Source organism: Saitoella complicata (genome assembly GCF_001661265.1).
Source record: "Saitoella complicata NRRL Y-17804 unplaced genomic scaffold SAICOscaffold_11, whole genome shotgun sequence".
Classification (NCBI taxonomy): domain Eukaryota; kingdom Fungi; phylum Ascomycota; class Saitoellomycetes; order Saitoellales; family Saitoellaceae; genus Saitoella; species Saitoella complicata.
In genome coordinates, this window is record NW_017567002.1 from 277,225 (window position 1) to 295,476 (window position 18,252).

Genomic DNA, 18,252 nt, shown 5'->3' on the forward strand with positions numbered 1-18,252 from the left:
GCGACTGTACGGACCTCACCATCATGGCTTCCTCGGTGATATCCTTGGCTAGGGGCATGCTGTTTGATCCTCGATGTTCAAAGGTTGCTTCACGTTGCCTTTTGGTTGCAGAATGCTTCCTCTGTACAGCAATTGTACTGAAAGTACCATGTTGGTGGCATAGCAGATAACGGGACCGTTCCTCGGCGGCTAACGTTGAAGCACAGATACGGAGATTGATTGGAAAGCATATATGACACAAGTCTCCCAATTCCTTGCCGGCGAACGGGACTATTCTTTGATCAAGGGCGGCACGGGCCCATTAGTGTGTGTTTGACCGTTCTCGAGACTCAAGGGTGTTTGCTGACCAATTGTAGGTATCCGGCCGGACATGTATACGTCTATACAGCTCTATTCAAGATAACAAATGGCGGCAATGATGTCTTTGCGGCTCAAGTCATCTTTACGGCGCTCTATCTCACAACGCTGGCGTTGGTGATGGCATGCTACCGTCGTGCTGAAGCACCGCCGTATATTTTTGGATTGCTCATCCTCTCCAAACGATTACACAGTATCTACATTCTCCGCCTCTTCAACGACTGCTGGGCTATGTTCTTTGCCTTTGCTGCCATTTACGCTTTGCAGAGAAAGGCTTGGACCATCGGTAGTGTGTTGTACAGTTTGGCGTTGAGCATCAAGATGAATGTTCTTCTTCTCCTGCCTGCTCTGGGGATGATTCTTCTGCAAGCACTTGGACGCGATCGAGCTATACGGCAGGCCATTATCATTGCTCAAATACAGGTTGTCTTGGCGTTGCCCTTCACACTAAGTGGTTTTGCAAGGAGTTACCTTGCCGGCGCCTTCGAGTTCACACGCGCATTCTTCTACAAATGGACGGTGAACTGGCGGTCTGTCAGTGCAGAGACGTTCTTGTCCAAGGGCTTCTCGAGGAGCTTGCTAATTGGACATGTTCTCACTTTGCTGGTGTTCATGTCGACGAGGTGGAACGCTCCGTCAGGACGGTCACTCACAGACTTGATCGTGTCCGTCTTTGAACGAGGTCCGGCTGTTCAATTGCGTGAAGCTCGTGCACGTGCGGGCGTGACACCTCAGTTTGTCCTAACGACGATGTTTGGCGCCAACGTCATTGGCATCTTGTTCGCTCGCTCCCTTCACTATCAATTCTACTCATGGTTCGCATGGATGACACCATTCCTGCTGTGGAGATCAGGGATGCACCCACTGTTGTTGATCACTACTTGGGCAGCACAAGAGTGGGCATGGGATGTGTACCCAAGCACGTCAACAAGTTCCATGGTTGTGGTGGGGATATTGTTATTGCAGGTCGTCAGAGCGTGGGTTGGCAGTGGAGAAGACCAAATGGAAGCTCTACGGAGAAGATCGAGAGAGGAACACGATACAGTTACGGCGAAGAAAGGGAAATAAGGTTATCCATCAGGGGTATAATTTCTAACTAGTACACCACAGCTGCCTTAGCAGTCTGAATCCAAAATTCAAAAGAAGAGACCTAGAAGCGAAAATCGACAAATTCAAGAGCAGTGATTATCGTGCGTTATTCACACACGTCGACTGGCGGTGCACAGGCTAGTGCACTTCACCATCTCTCTTGGCCGGGGCCGCCGAAGCTTCCACCGGGTCCTCCACCGGGGCCGCCGCGACCACCAGGGCCACCGTGATGACCGCCGTGATGGCCGCCAAAGCTTCCACCGGGTCCACCTCCGGGCCCACCACCGTACCCTCCACCTGGTCCACCGAATCCACCACCACCCTGGGGACCGCCAAAACCCCCGCCGGGACCTCCTTGGTGACCTCCGAAACCTGGTCCACCACCCATTCCCGGTCCTCCGCCATATCCTCCACCGTGGCCACCCTGGCCGTAGCCGCCGCCCTGGGGAGGGGGAGGGCCTTGGTGACCCATGTGAGTCAATTTGCTCAAGAGACCTTGATGATGGTGGTGGTTAAAAAGTCCGCGATCTTCGGGAGGAGGAGGCATGATTGTGAATGTAGGTTGTAGTTTCTTTGCTAAGGGTCTACTGAGATGGGCTACGTAGACTTATATACAGACGAAGGCGAATACGTGGATGTATGCCAAGACACTACTTATGACTACGTCGTACGGTATGTGTGGACAATCTTGGTGTTGCGGAAGAGCACGTCTTTCGACGGATTATGATACATCTGCCATGAATTGTGCTCGCTCGGCATACCGGTATAACGGGATAGCTGGTAAACGTACAGTACCACGGATCCGGAGGAAGTGTTCATGAAAACATTGCTGCAGCCGGCCGGAGGAGGATGTAGACGGTAGTGAAGACAGATTCTAGAGACACTTGCCGGGATAGGAGAGCCCAATACAGTCAAACGACTGATTCAATTGTATAACACGAAGGTTTGCTCCGTACGCGACTGCCGATATCGCACCTGCAATTGCAATTGCAACCCGGAGCGCTTGCCAGGCGCCGCATGTGGCTTCCGCGACGTCACCCCAAACAGGATTCACCGAGTGTTGAGCAACAACACAAAGAATAACCAGATCAGAACGAGCATATATACCAGTAAACCAGTTATGAATCCTGAGTGGTATGCTCCATCTGCTTGTCTTGCTGCTGCCGGTCGCTAATAGCTGTTTGCAGAGTACCTTCGTTTGTGTGTTATCACAAGACCGCCCAGACTGATTTACACCCTTCACAGATACGACTACCTCTTCAAGACCCTGCTTATCGGAGACTCTGGTGTTGGAAAGAGTTGTTTGCTGTACGACTAATATTCGTTCTGCTTTACAATGCTAACGTGGACTACATACAGGTTGCGATTCGCCGACGATACCTACACTGAGAGTTACATTTCTACCATCGGTGTGGACTTTGTATGTTTTCCTTCCAGTCCGAGTCTTCGCTACATGATCGGTCCGGCGTGCTGACGTGTTGTTTTCCAGAAAATCCGTACCATTGAGCTTGACGGTAAGACCGTGAAGCTTCAGATCTGGGATACCGCTGGTCAAGAACGTTTCCGTACCATCACCTCCTCTTACTACCGTGGCGCTCATGGTATCATCGTTGTCTACGATGTCACCGACCAGGATACCTTCAACAACGTAAAGCAGTGGTTGCAGGAGATTGACAGATATGCGACTGAAGGCGTGAACAAGCTCCTTGTCGGAAACAAGAGCGATATGACGGACAAGAAGGTTGTGGAGTACACTGTTGCAAAGGTTCGTTGGCTTTGGTCCTAAAAGGTGATGTTAAAATGTGCTAATTTTGCTTTCCAGGAATTCGCTGATGGACTCGGCATTCCCTTCCTCGAAACCAGTGCAAAGAGCGCTACCAACGTCGAGCAGGCTTTCTTGACAATGGCTAGGCAGATTAAGGAGAGAATGGGTAGCAACACCGTGAACACTGCCGGTGGGAAGAGCACGGTGAAGGTTGGACAAGGTCAGAGTGTGAACCAGCAGTCGAGTGGAGGGTGTTGTTAAGTGGATGCGGTGGTGACATATCAGAGTTGTCAAGTGGGAGCAGGAGGATTGGAATGGACGGAACTCGTAGGCTTGCTTGGTCTTAATAATGGCGGGTGCGATGCAGTTGATTGTTACGTTTCTGGATTGGTTACTACACATCTTATATCTGTCTTCCAACACTTCTTCCGTGTATAATCCTCTTGGCACTTGTAGCTGGTGCGACGACGTACACGCACGTCAACGTTACAACCCTAAAACACAACGCCAAAATGGCCAATATCTCAACAAACAGAAACGCTTTTTTCCAGTCCGACGCATCACAAGCTTCTGCTGCTCGCCGGGCGCTGAAGGCAAAGCATTCCTCAAAACATGGCTCACCGGTTGAGTTGAAGAGCAAGATCCTTGCGCTTTGCATCGATGAACTTGCCAGTGAGGGGCTAGAAAAGCCAATTGTGTTTACAGGAGAGAGTACTGGTGTTGCAAGGAGGATTGACTTGAATGTATGTCACTGTTCCGGGCATCGTCATAGTGTGTGTGCTCACAGTCGGATAGATAGGAAACAAGGAGTTTGTCTTTCGGGGTCATACAGGGCCTGTGGCTTCCGTCGCACTTTATACCACCTCATCGCGCCAAAGACTTCTCTTCACCGGCTCGTGGGACAAGTCAGTTCGTGTATGGGACATTGAGACCTGCAAATGCCTTTCAACTGTTTCTGCACATTCAGACTTCGTGAAGAGTTTGTTGGTGGTACCACATCTCAACTTGCTCTTCAGTGGAAGTGCCGATGCAAGTATCAGGGTATGGAAGGTTCAGGAGGATGGCAAGCTGGTGAAAGCGCATACATTGAAGGGGCACACCAGGGCTGTTGAGGATTTGACTTTTGATCCGAGTGCGGCCACGACGACTGTGAAGGGTGTTGTTGTGTACTCAGCTAGCTCTGATGCGTCAATTAGAGAATGGAGGGTCGGTCCGGAAGAGGCAGTTGAATTGCCAAATGCTATCAGCAAGGTTCATGAAACCTCCATCTACAAGCTACGCTTTGACCATGAGGGTGTGTTATGGTCAGCATCTGCGGACGGAACAGCAAGACGCACCGATCTTGCCACCAAAGTGAGCGATACTGCTTTGGAACATCCCGATTTTGTCAAAGATATCTTGGTGACGTCTAATGGAGCTTGGGCAGTAACAGGATGTCGTGATGAGGAAGTGAGGATCTTTGATATTGGGAGTGGTGCGATAGTGAAAGTCATTGAAGGGCATTACGATGAAGTGTCGGCACTAGCAATGTGGGGTAACATACTTCTGAGTGCAAGTTTGGACGGGACTATCAGGCAGTGGTCTATGGTGGAAGCTGATGTGCGAGCAATGAAAAAGGTAGTCTGGGAAGAAGAGGAGGAGGAAGAAGTAAAACCAGCAACAGGCTTGACCGCAGAAGAGGAGGCCGAATTGGCAGATTTGATGGGCAGTGATGACGATCTTTGATTAGATCCCTTGCTTAGAATTGAAACTACACCTGCGGGCTCATAAATCCTATTGTTCCCACGGCTTCTTCCTTGCACCCTGATTGCTTTCCGACGGCTGTTCTTCCGTAAGACGATCTGGAATCTGTTTGATGCCAGGTATTTCCTTGCCACTTCTGATCAACTCGGCTATCTCAGCAAACTTTGACGGGTAAGGCGTAGGCTCATTTGAGTCTTGCTCGAGCTTGTCGACGCCCTGCAACACCTCCGATGCCGGCTGCAGATCGATCGGAGCTTCTGATGGAGATGTTGCTTTTGGCTCTTGAATCTCTGGACTTGAAACTACTTGTAGCGGCGGCGAGGTCGGCACAGCTTGTGGGCTCTGTTCCTTCTTCCATAATCGATACGCCTCGATATCGATCGGAGTAAACTTCCTGCACGTCACCGGTCAGATGTGGTCGACCTCCGAATAGATAACGGAGACAAACTTGCTAAAGAACCAAACTTTCGCCTCTTCCTCGACGGTATCCTGGTCCTCTTCCGGTACATCCTTCAACACAGCATCGAGTCCGTATTGGAACTCGTGGTCATTGGTGAAGTCGTAGGCGCAGAAGAGGCGGAAGAGCTGGTTGTGTGCGGTGCGACTCAGATCATTGGCCACGTCAGTCTCGTAGTCGTCCAAGTCCTCTGTGTCGATGTTTGCTACTTTGTCCATGGCGTAGTGGTCTGGGTGGTTACTGCGCGTGAAAGCTTGTCGGCCGGCTGTGGGGTGCATCGGGGCGGGGAACCAGAGCGAACTCCGACGTTGACCGGCTCATGTAATTGTCCATTGTCCAACCATCCTGCTCATTTACAATGTCTGATAATGTCGTTCACGCTGTTGCTGGTGCGTTACTTCTCCTCTTGCATTGACCTATGTTAACCAGCCCACAGGTGCCGGAGGAGGTATCCTCTCCATGGTTCGCTCGGTCTCTTCCAGTTGCGTCAGAACTCATTCCTAACCTCGTCTATGCATAGGGCCTCACCTACCCTCTCGTGACCATCTCTACTCGTGCCCAGGTTGAGTCGCGTCGCGAACACACCACCACCACCGAAGCCGTGAAGGCCATCCTCGCGCGTGAAGGCGTATCCGGTCTTTACACCGGTCTTGACAGCGCCCTTTTCGGAATTGCTGTCACCAATGGAGTCTACTACTTCTTCTACGAAGGTGCCAAGGGGTGGTTGGAGGGTCGCAAAGGACGCTTGTCCACCTTGGAGAGCATGTTAGCCGGGGCAATTGCCGGAAGCTTCACTGTTTTGGCTACAAACCCAATTTGGGTGCGCATTCATTCCGTACATTGATTGAACAGGATCGCTAATCGTGTTATAGGTGGTTAACACGCGTGCTACTGCCAACAAACGTACCGTTGACGAGGCCGGTGATGAGAAGACTCCCGCACCTCGGAAGCCCATGACAATCATCGGTTCGCTCAAGGAAATCATCAAAGACGAGGGAGTTGCTTCTCTTTGGAGTGGAGTTGGACCTGCTCTTGCATTGGGTATGACCAAACCGTGAGAACTTGTAATATCATGTGAGCTGACCGAATTTCATAGTCATCAACCCCGTCATTCAGTACACCGTTTTCGAACAACTCAAGAATACCGTCGCAAAGAAGCGTGCGCTTGGCCAATGGGACTTTTTCTGGCTTGGTGCTCTCTCTAAGCTTATTGCGACCGGAACCACTTACCCCTACTGTAGGTCATTCAAGGGTCGCCGCCATGCAGAACAGACTAACATTGTCATAGTGACCATCAAATCCCGCATGCAATTGCGTCAGTCGAAAGATGCCGCTCAGCGTTATACCCTCGTCGGCGGTCTTCAGAAGATCATCCGCGAAGAGGGCATCGCCGGGCTCTACAGGGGTATTGGCGCCAAGTTGTTACAGAGTGTCCTCACTGCTGGGTTCTTGTTCATGTTCAAGGAGCAGTTGTACGTCGGAGCTTTGAAGTTGTTCATGCTTTTGAGCGCGAGGAGAGCCGCCCTTAGGGCCGGTGCTGCCAAGTGAGCGAGCGGTTTGGGGAGACGATAATGCCAGAAGATGAGATTGTAAGATGTCGCTCGCCTTTTTTCTACCTTCAAATATAAGATCTCAGCGATTCCCTGGTTAAGCTCCCAGCACTGACATGTTGCCCCTGGTGGTGCACCGGTGACCTGCATGTGAAACTCGAATTTGGACGTACGGCCATTGAAAACACAACCATCAATGTCGGTATAGTTGATCGCTTGATTTCCCAAGGTGTTGAGAGAATCGGTCGTCTATCGCCATGTCATCTCAATACTCCACTGAGCTCTGCAAAGTCTTCGTGGAGGAGTACTTTGGATCCGTCGCATCGGTAAGTACTGGTGCGCTCAAGGGACAAAATGTCGCTAATTGGCCTTGGATCCTCAGAAAGTCATCACTGTTCTTCTTGACTACGGCCGACTCAACTTGCAGCAGATTGCGCAGCACACAAAGTACACGCCCAAGCAAGTCTCGCAATGTCTTGTCGCACTCATTCAGCACCACCTCGTTTTGCACGCGACAGAATCATTGGGTACCCGGGATACAACATGGTATGAGCCTGTATGGGAGGAGGCATATAGATTGGCGCGTTGGGGAACCGAGCTTTTTATTGCGAAGGAAGTTCTGAGCAATGAAAGTGCGACAATCATGAAGTTCATTTTGATGAACGGGCGTATCAAGGGACAGTACATCTATGATACATTCGCGGGAGAGGACAAGAAGAAGCTACAGACATTACAGGCGTCATTGACGATGTTGGTGCGACAGAAGTTCTTGATGAAAGTACGCGACGTTCACATGACCCCGCTTGCGGATCGGAGGAACAAGATGTACGCGGCCAAAATCAAAGGGAGGTCGGAAGCGGATCCGAAGGATGTCAAACAATGGAACGTTGAGGTGGATAGACAGCTGAAGGACTCGGAAGAGATGGATAACTCACCAACTGCTGGGTTGGTGCAAGCAGCAAAAGGGCCAAGCAGTTTGCTGAAGCGTGCAAAGTCTGCTGGTGATAATCTCACCGCCGATCCTCAGGCTTTCTTCAAGGTTAACCATGATAAATTCGTCATCATCATGCGCAGTCAGGCAATATGTAACTTAGCCAAACGACGCACGGGTGAGATCACTGGCAAGGTCTACGAATACTTCCTGAAACAACTGGAGCCTGAGATGCTAAGTGTCAAACAAGATATGTCTGCAAAAACGATTACCGCTGCCACGTTGGCACGTTCTGTGCCGAAAGATATGGACCTGATGTCCGTGCTAGCAAAACCACAACAAGAAGGGCCTAGAGGGAAGAAACGTCGACTGCGGGATGACGACGACGATGAAGATGGTTCACCGGGTCCTAAGAAGGAAGAGGACGAAGATGAAGATGAAGACATGGACGATGAAGATGAGGATGAAGATGAAGACGAAGATGAAGATGAAGAAATGGGTGAAGGTGGTGTGTCTTCCGCACAGCGTGCTAGTCAAGTTGCCATGCATCTTGAGATCCTTTGTCAGGATTCTATGAGCTTCTTGAAAAGGGTCTCGAACAAAAATCAGGGAGAATACGCGGTCGACTTTGCTGTTGTCACTGAGAGACTAAAGCAGTTCGAGTTTGAGCAAATTGTCAGCGACAAATATAGTGAGCATGCAGTCCGGATAGTGAGGATCCTGAAGGACAAGGGTAAGGTTGATGAGAAGCAGGTATGTTCTTGTGTAATGGTGAGAAAATTCTCTCGCTAACATCGGATTTACAGATGAGTGCACTCTCGCTGAGAAAATCCGCGCAAGTACGCGATCTGTCAGCGGAACTGCATCGTGCTGGTATTATTGATCTGCAAGAAATTCCCAAGACCGCAGATCGAGCACCCAGGGCGACCATCTTTCTGTGGTTCTTCCGCCCTGATCGCGCTCGATCGCTGGTGCTTGATGATATTTACAAGGCTATCACACGTGCGCAACAACGCATAGGTCATGAGAAGAAGCGCAGAGCAAGGCTGATTACGAAGGCCGAAATCCAAAGACAGGGCGGTGCAGCTCTGACTGACAGGGAAAACAAGGAGATCCAGAGGATGAATGCTATTCAGGAGAAGTTAGCAGTGCAGATCATGAGGATGGACAGATTGGCGATGATCTTTCAGCTTCCGGCCACGCATTAAAGAATATATGCTATCCTGATCTATCAAGCCTGCGATGTAAAATGTTCTCCCTCATGTATGCCGCTGATAAGAGCCCCAAAAGTGCTAAACCGCTGCACACAACGAAACATACGCGCAACGCATCAAGGTAGGAAGTTATTACAACATCCCTGAATTCGATTGGGATGGTGCGAATAGCTCCTACCGACTCCCGTACGGCTTGGATGATGTTACCGTGCGATCCGTCGATCCTCGCCTCCAGGAATTTTCGCAGCAACTGGTTGAAGATACTGGACGTTGCGGCCACACCAATGGTTGATCCAGTTGCGCGGAAGGCGTATGATATTCCAGTAGTAGTAGCCTGCCATTCGTGGCCCACGCTCGAGATTAGAGCGAGCAGGGTCGTGGTGAGCACGATTCCATACCCGAAACCAGGAAAGGCAGTGAAGAGAATATGTTCCCACAGCGGTGTGATGCGGTCAAACGTGGAGATACCCGCAGCTCCTAAGACCATGCTGAGGAAGCCAATGACACAAGGCCACCAGTACTTTCCGGTTTTCTTCATGTATATCCCACAACCCAGCGATCCAACAGAAAGCATGATAGACTGAGGAATTAGGCGAAGGCCAGCCTGAGTTGCGGTGTACCCTTTGACTGCAATGAAGTATAGTGGCACTTGGTACATCAGGCTGAAGATGGACATGCAGGCAAACCAGTTAGCCAAAGAACCCGCAAGGATGGTGCGCTGTTTGAGCAAGTTCATCGGGATAACAGGTTCCATGGCCCACTTGGCCTCAATGACACCAAAGAGTATCATCAAGAGCCCACTCAGAGGCAGGATGGTCAACAGGATGGGGTCGGTCCATTCCAGCTGATTACCACCAGTGTTAAGACCAAACAGCAGCAGACACAGACTTGTTACCATGGTGACTGCGCCCATAAAGTCAATCCTTTTCAGAGCGGAATGCTCGTGCTCCTTCTTCGGGATTCCTTTCACGTTGAAGAAGACGATTATAGCACCAATAACAGTTAGTGGTACCTGTATTAAGAAACTCCATCTCCAGTTCATCCTATCAGCAAGAAAGCCTCCCAAAGGTGCCCCGCTGGCAGCTCCGACGCCGAAAACGATGTTCGCAATGCCTTGCCACATGCCTCGGTCCCGGGCAGGGATCAGGTCACTCGAGATAATTGTGCTCAAAGCCGTGAGCCAACCACCGCCAACACCGGCGATCGCGCGTGCGGCAACCAACTCTCCCACATTACGGGAGAGACCGCATCCCAGACAGCCTATCCCGAACACTACTTCAGCGAATACGAGACATTCGCGCCTTCCAAAGATGTCGCTTAACTTTCCACACAGAGGCTGAAAAGCAGCTGTGCTTACGAGGTATGCGGTCGCGACAAAACTAATGATGTTAAAGGACTGAAATTCAGAACCGATCTTTGGGAGAATCGCGGCGATAATTGTACCATCAAGCGAAGCAAGGAAGGTGCCTAGCATCAAGGGTCAGTACAAAAAAGTAGATAGTAGTATATTTCAAACCGATGTACAGGGCTGGCATGATCAATGCCAGATCTTTCTTCGTGGGCTCCCTTACAGTGGCTGATCCATGATCCGTCTCTGCCTCGGAGGGAGATACGGTCTGTCGCAGCAAAGGCGACCTCTCTGCTGCTTCATCGGCGTTTCGTTGCATCCTCTACAGCTACTGATCACTTGCGATTGAGATTCTTCGAACCCGTGCCGTCGTCGTTTGCTCACGCCGGAGCAGATCTGGATTCTGCAGTAGTCCGCATGAGCACCAAACCTTAAAGTCGAGGTGGTCGATAATTCAAATTACATGAAAGGTTTGCTTATATATTGCTAATGGTATGTTGATCAAGTCCAGCTATAATCGTACATATGTCACCACACACTGCGCTTATCGTACATTCACTCCAACACTAAACGCAAACGTCGCCCGATCTCGCTTCGTCTTCTGGCCCTCGTGGCTGCCTTTTTGTCTGTGAGCTCGTCTTCTGGGTCAGCTCGAGACGTTTGTAGTGTTTCCAATGACCCCATGTCAAAGAACCCATAACCACCAAGGAACCCATTCTCATCTGCCGTCTCTTCTTCCTCTTCGCGAATTGCACTCTCAATCATCGGTACAATCTTGCCCGAGCGGAAACCGGAGCGGGAGCGACGGACGGAAGGCCGTACTGCAACTGGCGTCTCCGGTAGTTGGCTGCCTGGAACGACAAGATAGGGCGCAGGCGTCGCGATACCCTTCATGTGGCGGAGCATACCGCGTACTTCCAAAAGATAGCTCTGCAAAGTGTCCAAGAAACGACTAGTCTGGCGATGCTTTGAACTGGCACAGATGGAAATGGAGTTGTCCTTGATGATGTAGCCGATACCGAAACCCTCGGCACTGACGGGACCGAAGCCGAATAATCTCAAACTTGGGTTTCCGCAGTTCGAACTTGAGATGATAGTAGTGTTGAGTTTGTCCCAAGCAACATCGTTGAAGATGGCAGGAATCGCGTCGCTATTACCAGAGCCACCAGTCCCACTGCTTTCACTCTTGATGTCGTCATCGGGAGACGTCGGACGGTTTTCGTTGTTTGCCTTCTCACCGTTTGCCGTCGGATCCGAATCCCCGCCGTTACCCATCAACCTTCTCCTCCAGATGCAGAAGAGCGCATAGAGGTGACGATCCTGTCCGAGACCAGCCGAGCATGTCCTTGTGAGTTTGACATGGTTTTCACAAGCCTTGCGAAGTGCGTTGACCTTCTCTTCCGCTGGGTAATCCTCGCAGAATTTGCGGGTAAACTCAACTGATTGGTCGGTAACAGAGCGAATCGCCTCAGTACGACCGTGCAAGAAAGCCTTGGTCATGGCAGGTTCGTACGTGCATGCAGTGGACCCGTAAAGCCCGTAGTACGCTGCCTGGAAGGCCATCTGAACAAAGGCATCCGGACTGAATCCCATGCGCTTGATGAAGTTGCTTCCGTATCTCGTGAATTCCAGAGTCTGGACCTCATTTTGCTGAATCAAGTCACTGAGGCGTGTCTCGGCAAACCGAAGGGCTGTTCTGAGTTCACCTGTCAAAGTCCATTCGAGCTTCCTTGGGGTAATGTCAATGTCTCCGTCACCATCCTCTCCGTTGAAGAAAGATTGCTTCTTGGAGATATCAGGGCTGTTGGTTGGCCACAAGGTAGGTGCGCTAGGATTGATAGACTTGGCGTATCTCATGATGGTATCCGTGTAAATGTCGCTCACAAAGCGAAGAACCGTGTGCCCATCAACTCCAGTATGCTCAAAATTCACACCCGCAGTCCCGTTCTCCGTAACGATGATCTGCAACTTATCGTACCACCTGTTGGTGCAAGTACCCACCTGTACGCCATCTCGGATCTCACTTGTCCCGCACAAGAAGTTACTGGATATCTCCGATGCGGTATGCGGCGCGATATCGTCCAAACAGACGACGAAAAGAGACGAGTCCAGGATCTTCAGACACTCCTTGTTCGACGGTTCGTCAGGGTTGATTTGAATGTCTTCGGTGAAAGTGTTGCGGAGCCTCGCCCATACCCGGCGATTCTCCGTACTCAGTACACCGACTGCTGCTTTTGCAGCGTCAGATTGAGGTGTGGCATGTGCATCCGCCTTGATGGCCTCAAAATTTGAAGCCAATTGGCTCTCAGAGATAATAACGTCGTGATTCTCGTCGAGAACATCAAACCAATAGAACTGAGATCGACACATTACTACGATGTGCGAACTGGTGTTGTCACTTTGCATGATGCAACCCTGCTCGGTGGGGATACGACTGGTTCCGAAAAGGCGAGTGTACTGGTACATGTCGAGAGGCTGTCCGCGGACTTGATCGGGCGGAAGCTCCTCTCTCCGCAGAGCCCGCACGAAGCACAGTGCGCTGGATACCAGAGAGGCTGCACGGGGTACTTGGTGATTTCTGCTCGGCGTAGGATCATCTTCAAGAACGAAGAAGGGATTGAGGTTGAGAACTACGGGATTGTCGTAGTTGAGGTATGAATCGTACCCTGATGGCTTTGTTAATTAGGGACAAACAGTAGCATCGAGACTACTTACAGAATTGTTCGATATAGCTTGACTTCTGAGAAGCGTACTCGTGCAATGCCTCTTGCAATTCCGGCCCTTCGTTGTGCAGAAACTCGTTTACCGCGCCTTCCGTGTCGGCGAACTGACGGGCTGTGAGAAGTGGCTTGACGGCTGACAGATATCTCTGACAGGTCTCTTCGAGCGGTGGGATCGGGAGCTTCTCCAGCTTCTCTTGGTACGCGAAGGTTACCTTCGAGTCCTTCTCGAAGGCATCATGGGAAGTGTCGTTCTGTACTGCGGGGTTGGGCATGATCTGCTGGGTGTATATGGGTGTCTGTCGTTCGCTTGCTTGGCTGGTTATATAAGTGTTCGGGCTTACGGATGGATGGCCTGGACGACCAGGGCCGTTATTTATGTTCACATGGTCCGTAGTGCAGATGGGGGTCCCTCGCGGCCGGACGCGACGTTTAGAGTTGCGGTGGAGTACGTCAAGTTGCAGCACCCATATGCCCGCTCGACCGGGGGAACCTCGTCCTCTGACGAAAGAGTGTATAGAAGACGTATCTTCCTTACAGGAGATTGTCCGCAATACAAGCTATTAGAATATACGCATAAGTGCTGGGATGGACTTGCGCACGTTCTCAGCCGATTGCCGGGTGATCGATGTGCGCCGATACATCTACCGGTGACATTCTAAGGCGACCGTGCTTTTTGTTCTGCGGGAATTGGAACAAACGCAAGGCGGTCAGTTTGGTTCCCAACATGCCTCTGACATGTGGTCTCGGAGTTCGCGCCGGCCGTATATTGAAAGTTCAACTGCTATTGGTGAGCACCGCTGCCGTCCACTAATTGAGGGCCAATTCGAGGTGTTGTGCAGCCCACTCAAACTACACCTGCCGGACGTTGCACATCAAAAGGGGTTCTCATTTAATGCCCGATGTTCTGCCGATCCGTTACAAGATCTCCCTCACTATATTTTCGCACGATTCTTCTTTCTGGCAATGATGCGGAAAGAGGCCGCGGTGGCCACTGCACATTTTCTCCACACTCAAGTGAAGCGACCGAAAATGCGATGGTTGTTGCATCAGTCATGTTGCAGTGAACGGCGAGAAAGAACGCGGTATAAAGTTGATGCCGTGCACATTGGGGGCTACTCTGCGAAGTGCCCCGTTCTGTTTTCAAATAGCATGTAAACGGTCATGGAACTTACAGACTACCCAGTCTGTAAACCAGCACTAGATAGCAGGTAAATTACACAGAAGCGATCACGTAAATTACACACTACATATGTAGGACTTGGCTCTAGGGACTCGGCGCTCGTGGGTTTTATACGAGCGTCCATTCATACAGACGATGGGTGCGTTGTTGGGGAGGAGGCTATACAATGGAGGAATGCTGCACGATGGAGGAAGGAGGTACTGATGTAGGAAACTAGACAGCGTCTATAGGGAATACACGAGTTCTGCCCCAAACGTGAACAGGGCCGTTCCGGAACAGGCCAACCCCAAAATCACCACAAGCTTAAATTGTAGCTGCCCCCACCCTGTGCCCACCACCACACAACACCACCAGAGTGAAGAATTTCCAGAAATCCCAAACGAAATTGTGAATTACATTCCTTGATATCATCATGGATTAAGCCCAATAACGAGGTCATGGATCACTGTCAAGAAAAAAAAAGTCCCAACAAAATGCGTGAGAAAATTGCAAAAACAACACCTCTATGCTTCGAAAGATTGAAGGCTATACACAACTGTTCTCATGTATTTTACCCAGAGGGCCAACTGCTATATATAAACATAATTAACCTACGTGAAGTTCTAAATGATGTCATATGATGTTATGTATGTGTCACGATATCATCTTGATTGATTGTTATGGTTTAATGCATCGCTGTGTTATGGTTGTGCACGCTAGTGTGCATATCCGCTGGAACATTCTCACGCCTTTGAAAATTCCCAAAAATTCCCAAGCCCCCTCGTAGGGACATGTATTCGTGAGCGGCATAGGTCAAGCAAGCACAGGTGAAGGAGATTCTTCTGTGTAAGATTGAGCTTGGGCCGATATTCTGAGTCATGCGGCTATGTTTCCACCTATTATAGCTATCAGAATACTCAAAATAAACCTTGGGCTCTTTTATTTGGTAATCTCGCTCTTACCGCCTCATATAACCGTGAATGTCCCCGCACACTCTTTCGCATCTTCCATGATCCATTATGGGATTAAGGCCAACGGCATCAAGGACTATTCAAAAACAGATCATGGATTATAGCAATTGGTATCGTCGATTATCATAGATTTTGCCAAAAAGAAATCATGGATTAAGCCAATTCAAATTGCGGTTTGGTCCCGTTTGAAAATCCACAATCGAGAAACTATGAATTTAACGAGATTTTGTAATCAATGATTTCTGCGACCGTAGCGTGCGTGTCTGGCATATGATCCTAAATGGATACTGTGTTCTGTCCATGCTTCCGAAGATGATTGCAAGCTCCCGTTGATTACATGACGGCACAGCATTCCCAGTTAGCACATATGACTAATATTCGCAACCGCACAATGACCTCAACGCTCAGAGAATTTCCATGAAACTTACTATATGCTCAGGGAAATTCCTTGAGATGATGATTGAATTGACATATCATGGAGTTTGCAAGTCAGGAATTTCTCACAATAGTTCTCAAGGAAGATCCACGATAGCTATAGGTGTCAGGGAAAATCCATGACAAGCGCCGGGCCATGAAGTTCGAGAGATCACTAAACTGTAATACCTCATCGATGAGTAATCTAGCAGTGTTATACCATGCGTAGGTGTAGCTATCTATGATCCAGGCAGGCCTTCAACGGAGGATCCCTTCTTCAAGGGGGCGGCTTTGTACACATTGTTCCAACAACTCGCCTTATATTCAACGTCAATCCATTCATGCAGATTACCTGGAGGTCTGGTATCCACGACACAGTGTTTGCCGCTTCTGAGTTGTGTGGGGAGATCGCATCCTATGTGAGCAAGGGAGAGGTAGGTTGGTGCTCCGTGCAAACCCTACAAGCCCCCCGAATTCGAGTGTCACGAATACCTGATTCGTGATTGCGCAAATATGGAATAACATATTCCACTCCCAGCAAAGGCACTCGAATAAGTCATTCAACTGTACAAGTACACACGAATAAAGTCGGAAAGCATTCAAGTAGAGTGGAATTCCTAGTGTCCGGGTTTGGATCGTGAGGTTGGCTAAATTTCATGGGTCTTCGATGGATCGACGAGGAGCAATGGTCTTTAGTGGCGGTTCTTCGGCCTACGCCTCTCGAGAGTGACATGTGAGCACTGAGTGCTGATGCGCTGGCAAATTTCACCAACTCCTCAGCACCAACCAGGAACACACCACCATCAACGTCTCAATCTCCCTGGGTGTGTCACGGCTGACTGACGAAAGCATTAAATTCTACGCCTCCCTGGTCCTCTCCCCTCTGTTCTCCCAATGCTATGACTTGTATCGTTCAACCCAAACTGGGCACATGATAGCTGTTGCTGAAAGGTTAACATGATGGTTATTTAATCTCGACACTCTTTCTTGGTGTCTCCTCTTATTCGGGTGAGTCCCGCACTTTGTTGACAGCAACAGTAAAACGACTACTCATTGGGTTTTACTAACCCACCCTGACCTAATGGCAATGAAGGTTCGTGGTAGGAAACAGCCTGGAAAGAAGACCTTGCGCACTTCAGGGGCATCAAATCGATATACGTCCAATCGCAGTTTCCAAGATGATCCGGAGTTTGACATTGACGATGATGATGATGAAGACGATGAACTTATTTCGACTGAGTAGACAAAGGAGAGATGAGAGAAAGCGTCATGGCATGCATATGTGTGTTGACAGTGGAAATTGAGGCAAGGTTGGGCTTCTGAAATTCTCGGGTCTTATTTAAGTGTCAACAATATGAATGGGCCTAGATTGATGACCTGTGATAGATGGGACCAATGAGCCACACGTCTGTGCAGTGTGCAGTCATGAGGTAGAATATTATAACAGTGTAGTGTTGGTAAATCGTAAAAAAAGAAATTCTACTTCCAAGACGAATTGCCAATTCAGATTGCGCCCAGAATATCCCACTAACTCGAATAACTCTATTCGTGATACTGGATAATTTTATTCGTGTTTGGTAGAGTTTGGGGGTCTCGTAGGGAAAGGCCCGTGCGAAGATCACCACTTCCCCAAAGGACATCTCACGGACCGCAATGCCATGCAGGTCAAATGTATCCAGTGTATACATGATGATGTTGAGATTCGAGTATTGTCGCTCTTGCGCTGCCCAGCAGCAGACCCAGCAACGACACCGCAGTTTGCAAGCTGATTTTTGGAAAAGTCGTGGGTTGTATGTAGTCCATGATTTCCATTTTTCAGTATAAGCTAGAGGCTCGTCTAGAACTTCCGCGCAAATCATAATCCACAACGCTGCATGTAATCGATGTGTAATCCCAGATAAATCCACAATTTCGACATGGATCACACACGCGCCTGACAAGATTCGGGTTCAATGCACGTATTTTACTTTTGTAGGGCCAAGATCGGGTAATAAAGCGAATCTCCTTAGGCAACGGCCTATGGATTTTCAACTAGGCAGTGTCACGGATTACGCATTCGTCATGCATATCGAAAGCCATCTTGGCAAACCCAAGACAAATCGCGGATCACAATCCCTCACAATTGCTTTAATAGTACTGTGCCTCCCTACAAAGTAGATAATCATAAATTGAACACGATTTCTCTTAGGCAAGTACGTGATCCACATCGATCTCCTGGCTTTTGCTGACATCCTGAGGTATAGGAACGTAATTATTGTTACTGTAGCTCTATCAGGATAAACAGAGTACAATATTTTTACCTGGTGATCTTGCTTTTTGTCTTGATAATACTGCATTTTTCTGCCATTTTTCTAGGGATGGACCCTATTTATCACGGATTATGCTGAACCATATTACGGATTACGCTGAATCATATCGTGCTTTTGATCCTGTAATTCATGCATTTCACGAACGTAGGGCAAAATCGCATGCGTTCCAGTCCACTGCCTTATGATCTCGTGGAATTCGATCTCACAATACATATTCATGAG

The 18,252-nt window shown here is 49.4% G+C and overlaps 10 protein-coding genes across 10 annotated transcripts; 6 read left to right on the forward strand and 4 right to left on the reverse strand.

Moving 5' to 3' along the window:
- Nucleotides 1-56: 56 nt before the first annotated feature.
- SAICODRAFT_56881 (Dolichyl-P-Man:Man(5)GlcNAc(2)-PP-dolichyl mannosyltransferase) lies at nucleotides 57-1,425 on the forward strand (the record flags this gene model as incomplete). Its single annotated transcript, XM_019169492.1, has 3 exons — nucleotides 57-150; nucleotides 207-306; nucleotides 357-1,425. 3 exons carry the CDS (start codon nucleotides 57-59, stop codon nucleotides 1,423-1,425), a joined length of 1,263 nt encoding a protein of 420 aa, XP_019024334.1.
- A 25-nt stretch (nucleotides 1,426-1,450) lies between these two features.
- On the reverse strand, nucleotides 1,451-1,993 carry SAICODRAFT_71215 (uncharacterized protein; the record flags this gene model as incomplete). Its single annotated transcript, XM_019170660.1, has 1 exon — nucleotides 1,451-1,993. The coding sequence occupies one exon, from the start codon at nucleotides 1,991-1,993 to the stop codon at nucleotides 1,595-1,597; it is 399 nt and encodes a 132-aa protein (XP_019024335.1). The 3' UTR covers nucleotides 1,451-1,594.
- A 491-nt stretch (nucleotides 1,994-2,484) lies between these two features.
- SAICODRAFT_80097 (ras-domain-containing protein) lies at nucleotides 2,485-3,509 on the forward strand. The gene is made up of 5 exons (XM_019171185.1): nucleotides 2,485-2,577; nucleotides 2,692-2,754; nucleotides 2,806-2,866; nucleotides 2,936-3,211; nucleotides 3,269-3,509. Exons 1-5 carry the CDS (start codon nucleotides 2,567-2,569, stop codon nucleotides 3,470-3,472), a joined length of 615 nt encoding a protein of 204 aa, XP_019024336.1. The 5' UTR covers nucleotides 2,485-2,566; the 3' UTR covers nucleotides 3,473-3,509.
- A 214-nt stretch (nucleotides 3,510-3,723) lies between these two features.
- SAICODRAFT_56743 (WD40 repeat-like protein) lies at nucleotides 3,724-4,936 on the forward strand (the record flags this gene model as incomplete). The annotated part of the gene is made up of 2 exons (XM_019169476.1): nucleotides 3,724-3,954; nucleotides 4,007-4,936. 2 exons carry the CDS (start codon nucleotides 3,724-3,726, stop codon nucleotides 4,934-4,936), a joined length of 1,161 nt encoding a protein of 386 aa, XP_019024337.1.
- A 48-nt stretch (nucleotides 4,937-4,984) lies between these two features.
- On the reverse strand, nucleotides 4,985-5,629 carry SAICODRAFT_7382 (uncharacterized protein; the record flags this gene model as incomplete). Its single annotated transcript, XM_019170895.1, has 2 exons — nucleotides 4,985-5,348; nucleotides 5,403-5,629. The coding sequence occupies 2 exons, from the start codon at nucleotides 5,627-5,629 to the stop codon at nucleotides 4,985-4,987; spliced, it is 591 nt and encodes a 196-aa protein (XP_019024338.1).
- An 82-nt stretch (nucleotides 5,630-5,711) lies between these two features.
- SAICODRAFT_65654 (mitochondrial carrier) lies at nucleotides 5,712-7,065 on the forward strand. The gene is made up of 6 exons (XM_019170164.1): nucleotides 5,712-5,800; nucleotides 5,848-5,873; nucleotides 5,932-6,231; nucleotides 6,284-6,452; nucleotides 6,508-6,648; nucleotides 6,700-7,065. Exons 1-6 carry the CDS (start codon nucleotides 5,770-5,772, stop codon nucleotides 6,957-6,959), a joined length of 927 nt encoding a protein of 308 aa, XP_019024339.1. The 5' UTR covers nucleotides 5,712-5,769; the 3' UTR covers nucleotides 6,960-7,065.
- An 83-nt stretch (nucleotides 7,066-7,148) lies between these two features.
- SAICODRAFT_92330 (uncharacterized protein) lies at nucleotides 7,149-9,100 on the forward strand (the record flags this gene model as incomplete). The annotated part of the gene is made up of 3 exons (XM_019171800.1): nucleotides 7,149-7,287; nucleotides 7,344-8,645; nucleotides 8,699-9,100. Exons 1-3 carry the CDS (start codon nucleotides 7,219-7,221, stop codon nucleotides 9,098-9,100), a joined length of 1,773 nt encoding a protein of 590 aa, XP_019024340.1. The 5' UTR covers nucleotides 7,149-7,218.
- A 51-nt stretch (nucleotides 9,101-9,151) lies between these two features.
- Nucleotides 9,152-10,836, reverse strand: SAICODRAFT_19155 (putative MFS multidrug transporter; the record flags this gene model as incomplete). Its single annotated transcript, XM_019166058.1, has 3 exons — nucleotides 10,623-10,836; nucleotides 9,213-10,573; nucleotides 9,152-9,163 (listed from the first exon to the last, which is right to left on the reverse strand). The coding sequence occupies exons 1-3, from the start codon at nucleotides 10,771-10,773 to the stop codon at nucleotides 9,152-9,154; spliced, it is 1,524 nt and encodes a 507-aa protein (XP_019024341.1). The 5' UTR covers nucleotides 10,774-10,836.
- Nucleotides 10,837-11,009: 173 nt separating this feature from the next.
- SAICODRAFT_56781 (acyltransferase ChoActase/COT/CPT) lies at nucleotides 11,010-13,449 on the reverse strand (the record flags this gene model as incomplete). The annotated part of the gene is made up of 2 exons (XM_019169480.1): nucleotides 11,010-13,120; nucleotides 13,170-13,449. The coding sequence occupies 2 exons, from the start codon at nucleotides 13,447-13,449 to the stop codon at nucleotides 11,010-11,012; spliced, it is 2,391 nt and encodes a 796-aa protein (XP_019024342.1).
- Nucleotides 13,450-16,645: 3,196 nt separating this feature from the next.
- On the forward strand, nucleotides 16,646-17,036 carry SAICODRAFT_30273 (uncharacterized protein). The gene has a single exon (XM_019167641.1). The coding sequence runs from the start codon at nucleotides 16,803-16,805 to the stop codon at nucleotides 16,962-16,964; it is 162 nt and encodes a 53-aa protein (XP_019024343.1). The 5' UTR covers nucleotides 16,646-16,802; the 3' UTR covers nucleotides 16,965-17,036.
- Nucleotides 17,037-18,252: the final 1,216 nt, after the last annotated feature.

Excerpts from the sequence above, each read along its gene's own strand:
- SAICODRAFT_80097 (XM_019171185.1), top strand. Across the intron at positions 2,867-2,935 it reads CTACCATCGGTGTGGACTTT|AAAATCCGTACCATTGAGCT; the intron begins GTATGTTTTCCT and ends GTTGTTTTCCAG. Across the intron at positions 3,212-3,268 it reads TGGAGTACACTGTTGCAAAG|GAATTCGCTGATGGACTCGG; the intron begins GTTCGTTGGCTT and ends TTTGCTTTCCAG.
- SAICODRAFT_65654 (XM_019170164.1), top strand. The coding sequence starts at position 5,770 with ATGTCTGATAATGTCGTTCACGCTGTTGCTG. Across the intron at positions 5,801-5,847 it reads TGTCGTTCACGCTGTTGCTG|GTGCCGGAGGAGGTATCCTC; the intron begins GTGCGTTACTTC and ends ACCAGCCCACAG. Across the intron at positions 6,232-6,283 it reads TGGCTACAAACCCAATTTGG|GTGGTTAACACGCGTGCTAC; the intron begins GTGCGCATTCAT and ends ATCGTGTTATAG.
- SAICODRAFT_30273 (XM_019167641.1), top strand. The coding sequence starts at position 16,803 with ATGGCAATGAAGGTTCGTGGTAGGAAACAGCCTGGAAAGAAGACCTTG.